Genomic DNA, 10,263 nt, shown 5'->3' on the forward strand with positions numbered 1-10,263 from the left:
TGGTGGACTATTGCTCTCAGACTGATTATTGACAATCCAAGGTTATACTAAATTTTTCTTTTAATGGCAGATTCTTTGGCTAACTCATCAGCTCTATCATGCATTCGGAGGCCAACATGAAATAGTCAACATGAAATGAACTCTTACCATCATTAATAATTTTGTTGTATTTGTGTGTAGCTTCAGACATGAGCATGTTACAGTTATATCTTAAAGAGTTGAGATCAATTAAGGATGATAAAGAGTTGAGAGCAATTAAGGATGTTAAAGAGTCACTTACAATTAATGCATCAAGTTTGGAGACTTGTACACATTTCAGGGCAAGAAGCAAGGCAAATAGTTCGGTCTAATGGGTAGAGGCCCAGTTGTTTATACGTACTCCGTGCTCAAAATATAGGCCATCACCCATTGTCAGGACAACTGCACTTCTAGCTAAACCCATGTGGCGGTGTAGGGAACCATCAGTGTATATGATTTAAGAGAGAGAATGCTCTGTGGACAGAACATCAATATGGCTTAAGGCGTTGAACTTTGCCTCAAGACGAAGCTTGGGCTGATCTCTAATTTGCTTTGTGGGTGGAAAGGGAAGGATTAAAATTGGAAAGGGTGTAATCTCCCACGGTGCAGGAAAGTGCCGTTATTGTCTCTCTTGGTACAAGTGATAAATCTGATACATTCTGAGTTCAGTTCCAGTTTTAGTTATCCATTTGGAACAATGTTGACCTACAATAAAGAAATTCTGAAGGGCGTCTTTGCAAGAGCTAGGATGAGCAAACCTAAGAATGTTTATTTCAATTTGACAGTTAATTTCAGCAACACGATTAACGGCGCTCGGAATATTAAGTTTCTTTCTCATGTTAAGTATCTTTGTGGTACGAGGGCACCCAAGGATTATCCTCAAGGCTTCGTTCTGCAATTTGTCAAGCCCTCCAAGCTTTCTTTCAGGCATCAAAACAAGCAGAGGTGCAGCATAATCCACTAAAGATCTGATGTATGCAAAGTACATCATTTTGACAATTCTGACATTGGCACCATAGCCTGAGTGATAACCTGCAACAGCCTTGAGAGCTCGGAGCCTCTCTTTATACTGACGACAGAGTCTGAATACAACAGGACCATACAGTGGCACCTCAAGGCCAAGGTATTTGAATCTGTTTACATAGTCAAGCTGGGAGCCATCAGACAGTTGTATCTTGCGAGCAGCTCCTCCCTGCCTGGGTGGGCGCCGATTGTGTATCTTTGTTTTCTCTGCTGAGATGACTAAACCTAGTTCCTGACATGAGTCAAATACAGAGTTAAGAGTGAACCTATCCCCCAAGGGATGTGATAAGGGTTCGAACCTTTGTCTGGGATGATCCTAGACGCGCCTTAGTCAACCACGCCACGACATAGTCTAAAGAATTGCAAACAGGTGCATGGGAGAATTGTGTAAATCTCCAGTTTGTGTCTCGGAGAGGCTGCGGGATCCGTTTGTAGGCAGTAGCATTACCGGTTGCAATTCTTTTGACCATGTCATTGTGCAGTCGACTAAGGCACGTCTGGGATCATCCTGGACGTAGGTTCGAACCCTCATCACGACCCTTGTGGATTTATTCATATGATGTGCCACGCTATTGTGATTTCTGTGTATATCAAAGTTAAGAGTCTTCTGCGTGTTAGCATACCCAGTGGTGTGTATCTTTATATCATCAGCATACTCAGTGATGTGTATCTTTATATCATCAGCATACTCAGTGATGTGTATCTTTATATCATCAGCATACTCAGTGATGTGTATCTTTATATCATCAGCATACCCAGTGATGTGTATCTTTATATCATCAGCATACTGTTGGGGTTTCACCTCTCACTGTTGTTCTCTACCCTTACTCTGGGGTGAGCAATAGTTATGCTCAAGGTAACTCACCGTAGCCCTGCGGGTCTTCCCTCGATCCTCACGGCGCCACTGCACGCCAGGAGAGTCTCCCAGTCAATCTTAACGGCCTCTTATTAAGAAAGAGTGAGAACACGACTCGTGCACTTGACTGTCGTGTGCCCTCCCCAACAATAGGGCTCTACAGTTAAACACAAGGTCGCCAACTGGTGTTTAAGGTGGCCAGTAACACCATCAGTGGACTGGTGTATTCAGTGGTAGCCTTGGCAAGGTCACACTCAAAGATCAGGAATCAGGCAGGTACTTATTGTTATCACTCTATGCTTACTGGTATAGTATAGCGACAAGATCAATGGAGGGAATGATAAAAAACACAAAGATGGTTTTGTACTTTACTTAAAATGTATGAAAGATGTCACAAAGACCAAACAACAACAAATAAGTCAACTGATCCCGACGCGGCCGGAAGTTCCCACGGATAGTATGCGATCACTATGGTGGCAACACTCCCCTCCTCATCAAGTGTCAAGATCAGCTGATTGCCTGGCTCCCGCGCGAAAGCTTTGCTTGTTTTCTAGATTCGCGTGCGCTGTTCCTTTAAATTCTCCAATATTACCATGAACTCGCACACACGATATTGGCTACAATAGCACGTATCACTTGGTTACACTGTACTCAGGCTCAGACAGTCTTTTCTACAATCAATGCTATAATGATTCACTGTAATGGCTTTACATTGTTCTTCACTCAGCAATATATTAAGAACTATTAACACTGGAGTTTTCAATACTTTCTCTCGTGGGCGATAACGCAATAATTCACTATACTCACAAATGATTATTCACTGAATGAACATAGACATATATATGGTATGTAAATCAATCATCAATACATGGAAAATAAATAGTTTCTGGGCACATAGCCTAACCTCCAAATACTGGCATAATCTTATATATAATTTACCACTATATGTTCATATCAAAATCTATAGAAAGATATACACAACACAGTAAATTTATCACTGGTTTCTGGTGCCTGTACACACCAATAATCAACATGAATATTACAAGTACTCTTGATAGTACTGTCTAGCACACTGGTGCTTTACCATGACATGGGTGAGACTTGCTCACGACATATAAAATCCTCAGGCTAGATAATATAGCCGAATAACATTGCTAACTAAAGGGGAATGGGGAGGGAACTAGAACCACCTACTTCACCCTATCCTCCGATGAGAGTCGAGATGTAGCTCCTGGTCCTCGTGTCGGGAACGCCCCCACACTACACGTCGTCGTGTCCTACCAGAGCCTCTCGTCGTCCCACCGTTTAGCGCGTCGTCTCCGTGCCTCCTCACTGCAGGTCCGTCCTCCTTCTTGACTTCTTGAAGGTTGGAGTCGGTCTCCTGGCCGTCGTCTTCTCCCAGCAACGGCTGTCGCCTACGTCTCAGCTACAGTCGTCCGGTTTCCCCAAATAGTCCTCTCTTCCTCAGCTACCCAGTGGCTCTGTCTGCCACTATGCTGTCACGAACTGGTGAATTGCCATAGACGCCACATACGTCACTGCACGGCTTCACTGCTTCTTGCACAGCACCTGACTGGAGCACTTGTTGCTCAAATAACCGTCAATTCCCTCTTCTGGTTCAACACATGAACTAGGGAAGACTTCTCAGAGTACTGGCGGACTTCAGGTGACGCGTAAATCCACGGGAGTGAGAAACAACTGTCCGACTGATAGGACCACTCGTCGCACGTCCGACCTCTATGACGTGTCGTGTCTGACTGCTGGCGCCAGCCCGGCTCGCGGGCCGGACCCCCTTCCTTCGTGACGTCACTTTCGCCACGAGAGGTTTTCATTGGCTCCCGGTGCCACACTGCTGTCAGTGACCAATCCGGTGCCACTGACGTCACACGGTTTTGGCGGGAGATCAGGGAGGTAAGCGCCATCTTGGCTCCCTAAAGGGCCTAAACCACAGGCCAAAACATTACTATTTCACAAATTTCTCGGCTCTCCGAGAACACTTCACTCTCTCCCATATATCGAATTGTAGCCTGCAACGTAGAGAACGCTTGGGAAAAGCAGACATGACTCTTACTGCAGGCCTGGGAGAATTATAAGGGGGGGGAACTCCGTCACATACCCCTCCCCTTAAAATAAGAGTCATGTCTGGTTAGTGTATGCGGGATAGGGCGTCCGCTACTACGTTGTCCTTCCCCTTGATGTGCTCGATCTTGATCCTCGTCAGACTCTCAGTGCGGGTGAGACTGGTGCCGTCCGTCCTGGACCACTTACTTCCCTCCTCCGGGAGTTCTCGGTCCCTCGGTACACTCAGAACCGTCTTCCGCTGGGGTTCTCGGGCATTCGTTCCGTCCTGTTTGTCGGCTCTTCCTTCCACAGTGAAGAAAGGTTTCAGGCGGCCCGCGGGACACACCTGTTTCTTTCGGGGTCCATCCGGCTTCCCAATCTCGTACGACACTGAACCCAACCGTCGCAGCACTCGGTATGGTCTCTTGAACCGCGACGTGGTCACTCTACCTTTACCTGGCAGCACAACCATTACTTGGGATCCGACCTGAAAATTCCTCTGCGCAGCTCTCCTGTCGTACCACTCCGACATCTTACGTTGCGCCTTCTTCAGGAGTTTTCTAGCCAGTTTCTTCGCTCGAGTGAGACGTTCTCTGAACTTCTGGACATATTTATTCACCGTTCCCACGGTTGCTCCTGGCGTCCATCGTTCCTTCATCATGAATGGCATGGCATATATAATATATATAAATGGAAAGTAAGCCTTCTCAGGACCCACACGTCCTCCTTCGGCCTTACTAACCAATTCGGGGAACTCCTCCTGCTGTAACTCTCCGAGACGAGCGCGGTTTACCCCTAGAGAACCGGTGCGTGTCACTTGCAACTCACCATTCGGGCTACTTTCGCCCTCCACTCGTTCCCTGGGTCCTACGCAGAGGTGATCTGTTCCCAGGCTGTCAGTCGTCTCCTCAGCCCCATCAGATCCACAACCTCCTGGTTCTTCGCGTTGTCTCGGTGCCACAGTACTAACTGGGATCGCCACCGGTGCGATTCCCTTCTCGTCCCCACAGACGTTCAACTCTCCGCCTGTCTCCTCGTGTTGTTCTGGGCACTCTTCGCCTTTCACGAGATGCGGAAGGACATATCCTCCACATGCGTCATTCCCCAAAATGACCTGTGCCTCCATCTTGGGCATTGATGTACAGACTCCCACCACAAGGGTCTGGCAGCCATAATCGGAATCCAAAGTTACCTGGTGTAGGGGCATCCTCACTGGGCCTCCCACAGTGGCCACCCGTGCCACCCCCACACTGGTACTTTCGTAACCCTCGGGGAACAGGGTTTCACTTACCAGGGTAAAGTCAGCCCCGGTGTCTCTTAGCATCTTCACTGGGATGGGGTCTGCGACCCCCATCCTTACGGTTCCTTGACACATGAATGGGTGAACTTTCTTCTCCCCATTCAGCACGGGTTCATCCCGCACTCCCTCGGCCCTCTGGTCCTCGAACATCACTAAAGCAACGTGTCCCCGCTGCTTAAAGCGTCTGCACTCCCGCGCGACGTGTCCGATGATTCCGCAGTTGTAGCAGCGGCCCCTCGGCGGAGACCAACCGCCACCGCTCGCCTTAGCACTGCCTCCAGAGACCGTCACACCCTGTGTCCTTCTCGCCTCACTTGTCGTTTCCTTCATTGCAGTAACAACGTCCGGGCTCTCATCTTGGCTCTCCTCTATCGGTTCCACAACATCTTTTGTTCCTCTGTCGTCCCATCTCGCGCGGTGGGACCTGGGAGAACTCGCTCCTGTCCTCCATTCATTCGTCCTCCTATAATTCCTACTGCTTCCGGAGTACGCGGGTGATCGATGCTGTCCCTCTCGGCTTGGGCGTAGCACTTCCTCTAACATGTCGGCTCGGTCGGCTGCGGCCCTTAGGTTCTTTATGTCCGCCTCCTTTATCCTCATCCTGATCTCAGGAGAGAGCACGGACATAAACTTTTCCATGGCCATTAGTTCCTTGATCTCTTCGGCCGACCTCGCTTCCTCGGAGTCCAGCCACTTAAGGAGCTTTCTTTCTATGTGCCTCGCCGTCTCCGCATACGATTTTCCTGGTGACCGGGTACATTCTCTAAACCTCTTTCTGTAACACTCTGGCGTGAGCTTAAAGGAACGGAGCACAGCTCGTTTTACCACATCGTAGTTAGTGCATTCCTGGAAGTCGAGCATAGTGAAGGCTTCACGAGCTTCACCTGTGAGCCTCCCTTGGACCAACTCCGCCCACTCCGCCCTCGGCCACCTCTTCATAGCAGCAACTCTCTCAAAGTGATCGAAGAAACTTTCGGCTTCACTAGGTACATAGACCGGCAGGTCTCGTTCCCTCACTCGTCGGTCTTCCTGTGGCGGGGCAGGGGCACCTAGTCCCAGTTCAATTCGCTTCAGCTCTACTTCCTTTTTGGCTTCTATTTCCATTTGTCTCAGCCTAACTTCTTGCTCGTGTTCTTCCTGGCATAGCTGTGCTTCTCGCTCTTGCTCTTCCCGGCGTAGCTGTGCTTCTAGCTCCTCACGCCTTAGCTGCGCTTCTGCTTCTCGCTTTTCTCTGCGCTGCTGTGCTTCTTGCTCTTCTGCTTCTCGCTCTTCCTTGCGCTGCTGCACTTCTGCTTCTCGCTTTTCTCTGCGCTGCTGTGCTTCTTGCTCTTCTTTACGCTGCTGTGCTTCTCGCTCTTCCTTGCGCTGCTGCGCTTCTGCTTCTCGCTTTTCTCTGCGCTGCTGTGCTTCTCGCTCTTCTTTGCGCTGCTGTGCTTCCTCTCTCCTCAGCTGCGCTTCTCGCTCTTCTCTGCGCTGCTGTGCTTCTAGCTGCAGCTTCATTATTTCCAGCTTTATGCTGTGCCTGCTGCCGCTGGATCCCCTGCTGCTTCCCCCAATACTCAGGCGCTCACCCTCACTGGCAGGTGTTTGGGGCCGTTCCTCCCCCAAAGCTTCGTCTCGAGCCTTGAGCTGAGCCATTATCTCTAGTCTTCTTTCACCAACTCTGGCAGATTTCAGCTTTATTCCAAAATGATCCGCTATAGCCTGTAACTGTGCCTTGGTGCACTCTTCCAGCACCTGTACGTCTCTAGAGTCAATAAACCTGGTTACTTTATCATCCTCCATCTTGTGCTACGAGTGTTAACCTGCACCTGATCTCTAACACCACTGCAACCTTTACTTCGATCGGTATCCTGGCAAGGTCGCCAATGTTGGGGTTTCACCTCTCACTGTTGTTCTCTACCCTTACTCTGGGGTGAGCAATAGTTATGCTCAAGGTAACTCACCGTAGCCCTGCGGGTCTTCCCTCGATCCTCACGGCGCCACTGCACGCCAGGAGAGTCTCCCAGTCAATCTTAACAGCCTCTTATTAAGAAAGAGTGAGAACACAACTCGTGCACTTGACTGTCGTGTGCCCTCCCCAACAATAGGGCTCTACAGTTAAACACAAGGTCGCCAACTGGTGTTTAAGGTGGCCAGTAACCCCATCAGTGGACTGGTGTATTCAGTGGTAGCCTTGGCAAGGTCACACTCAAAGATCAGGAATCAGGCAGGTACTTATTGTTATCACTCTATGCTTACTGGTATAGTATAGCGACAAGATCAATGGAGGGAATGATAAAAAACACAAAGATGGTTTTGTACTTTACTTAAAATGTATGAAAGATGTCACAAAGACCAAACAACAACAAATAAGTCAACTGATCCCGACGCGGCCGGAAGTTCCCACGGATAGTATGCGATCACTATGGTGGCAACACTCCCCTCCTCATCAAGTGTCAAGATCAGCTGATTGCCTGGCTCCCGCGCGAAAGCTTTGCTTGTTTTCTAGATTCGCGTGCGCTGTTCCTTTAAATTCTCCAATATTACCATGAACTCGCACACACGATATTGGCTACAATAGCACGTATCACTTGGTTACACTGTACTCAGGCTCAGACAGTCTTTTCTACAATCAATGCTATAATGATTCACTGTAATGGCTTTACATTGTTCTTCACTCAGCAATATATTAAGAACTATTAACACTGGAGTTTTCAATACTTTCTCTCGTGGGCGATAATGCAATAATTCACTATACTCACAAATGATTATTCACTGAATGAACATAGACATATATATGGTATGTAAATCAATCATCAATACATGGAAAATAAATAGTTTCTGGGCACATAGCCTAACCTCCAAATACTGGCATAATCTTATATATAATTTACCACTATATGTTCATATCAAAATCTATTGAAAGATATACACAACACAGTAAATTTATCACTGGTTCCTGGTGCCTGTACACACCAATAATCAACATGAATATTACAAGTACTCTTGATAGTACTGTCTAGCACACTGGTGCTTTACCATGACATGGGTGAGACTTGCTCACGACATATAAAATCCTCAGGCTAGATAATATAGCCGAATAACATTGCTAACTAAAGGGGAATGGGGAGGGAACTAGAACCACCTACTTCACCCTATCCTCCGATGAGAGTCGAGATGTAGCTCCTGGTCCTCGTGTCGGGAACGCCCCCACACTACACGTCGTCGTGTCCTACCAGAGCCTCTCGTCGTCCCACCGTTTAGCGCGTCGTCTCCGTGCCTCCTCACTGCAGGTCCGTCCTCCTTCTTGACTTCTTGAAGGTTGGAGTCGGTCTCCTGGCCGTCGTCTTCTCCCAGCAACGGCTGTCGCCTACGTCTCAGCTACAGTCGTCCGGTTTCCCCAAATAGTCCTCTCTTCCTCAGCTACCCAGTGGCTCTGTCTGCCACTACGCTGTCACGAACTGGTGAATTGCCATAGACGCCACATACGTCACTGCACGGCTTCACTGCTTCTTGCACAGCACCTGACTGGAGCACTTGTTGCTCAAATAACCGTCAATTCCCTCTTCTGGTTCAACACATGAACTAGGGAAGACTTCTCAGAGTACTGGCGGACTTCAGGTGACGCGTAAATCCACGGGAGTGAGAAACAACTGTCCGACTGACAGGACCACTCGTCGCACGTCCGACCTCTATGACGTGTCGTGTCTGACTGCTGGCGCCAGCCCGGCTCGCGGGCCGGACCCCCTTCCTTCGTGACGTCACTTTCGCCACGGGAGGTTTTCATTGGCTCCCGGTGCCACACTGCTGTCGGTGACCAATCCGGTGCCACTGACGTCACACGGTTTTGGCGGGAGATCAGGGAGGTAAGCGCCATCTTGGCTCCCTAAAGGGCCTAAACCACAGGCCAAAACATTACTATTTCACAAATTTCTCGGCTCTCCGAGAACACTTCACTCTCTCCCATATATCGAATTGTAGCCTGCAACGTAGAGAACGCTTGGGAAAAGCAGACATGACTCTTACTGCAGGCGTGGGAGAATTATAAGGGGGGGAACTCCGTCACAATACCCAGTGGTGTGTATCTTTATATCATCAGCATACTCAGTGATGTGTATCTTTATATCATCAGCATACCCAGTGATGTGTATCTTTATATCATCAGCATACTCAGTGATGTGTATCTTTATATCATCAGCATACCCAGTGATGTGTATCTTTATATCATCAGCATACCCAGTGATGTGTATCTTTATATCATCAGCATACCCAGTGGTGTGTATCATATCATCAGCATACCCGGTGATGTGCATCAGTATATCATCAGCATACCCAGTGATGTGTATCTTTATATCATCAGCATACCCGGTGGTGTGTATCATTATATCATCAGCATACTCAGTAGTGTGTATCTTTATATACACAGCATACACAGTGATGTGTATCTTTATATCATCAGCATACCCAGTGGTGTGTATCAGTATATCATCAGCATACCCAGTGGTGTGTATCAGTATATCATCAGCATACCCAGTGGTGTGTATCAGTATATCATCAGCATACCCAGTGGTGTGTTTCATTATATCAACAGCATAGCTAATGATGTGTACGTTGGGTTTGCTAGGTATATATTTTAACAGCGTGTTTCTTAAGATAATATAGTAGGTAGGACTGAGGACACCTCCCTGTGGGGTACCTAGTTCAAAGTCTCTTGTTACACTCCTATGCCCCTGGGAAAATACAGATGACTTCCTGTTGGATAAGTAACCCCTGATCCAACAAAGAAGCCGACCACCAATATTCATTCCCGCAAGCTCACTCATTCCCGCATGTCGGTTTGCAATATAAAGGGAAGATTTCAGATCTAGAAAGGTGGTATATTACTTTTCAGTGTGCTGGGTAACAAAGGTGGTGATGCAATGATGCACACTCCTTCCATGTATGAAGCCATATATCATGTGGGATAATATGGTACTTATTCTATGGAGGAGACTTTTTAGGACCATTAACTCGAATGTTTTGC

General features: G+C 47.9%; 1 protein-coding gene across 1 annotated transcript; it reads right to left on the bottom strand.

The window, feature by feature from the left end:
* Positions 1-1,393: 1,393 nt before the first annotated feature.
* Positions 1,394-9,820, bottom strand: LOC138372086 (apolipoprotein A-IV-like). Its single transcript, XM_069337351.1, has 3 exons — positions 9,312-9,820; positions 4,701-4,923; positions 1,394-1,828 (listed from the first exon to the last, which is right to left on the bottom strand). The coding sequence occupies exons 1-3, from the start codon at positions 9,818-9,820 to the stop codon at positions 1,394-1,396; spliced, it is 1,167 nt and encodes a 388-aa protein (XP_069193452.1).
* Between the last annotated feature and the right edge of the window lie 443 nt (positions 9,821-10,263).

Source organism: Procambarus clarkii, chromosome 37 (assembly GCF_040958095.1).
Source record: "Procambarus clarkii isolate CNS0578487 chromosome 37, FALCON_Pclarkii_2.0, whole genome shotgun sequence".
Taxonomy (NCBI): domain Eukaryota; kingdom Metazoa; phylum Arthropoda; class Malacostraca; order Decapoda; family Cambaridae; genus Procambarus; species Procambarus clarkii.

Coding starts and splice junctions, on each gene's coding strand:
- LOC138372086 (XM_069337351.1), bottom strand. CDS start 9,820: ATGAAACACACCACTGGGTATGCTGATGATATACTGATACACACCACT. Junction 4,924..9,311: donor ATAAAGATACACACCACTGG/GTATTGTGACGG, acceptor GATCCCAGTTAG/TACTGTGGCACCGAGACAAC. Junction 1,829..4,700: donor AGGAGGAGTTCCCCGAATTG/GTTAGTAAGGCC, acceptor AAACCCCAACAG/TATGCTGATGATATAAAGAT.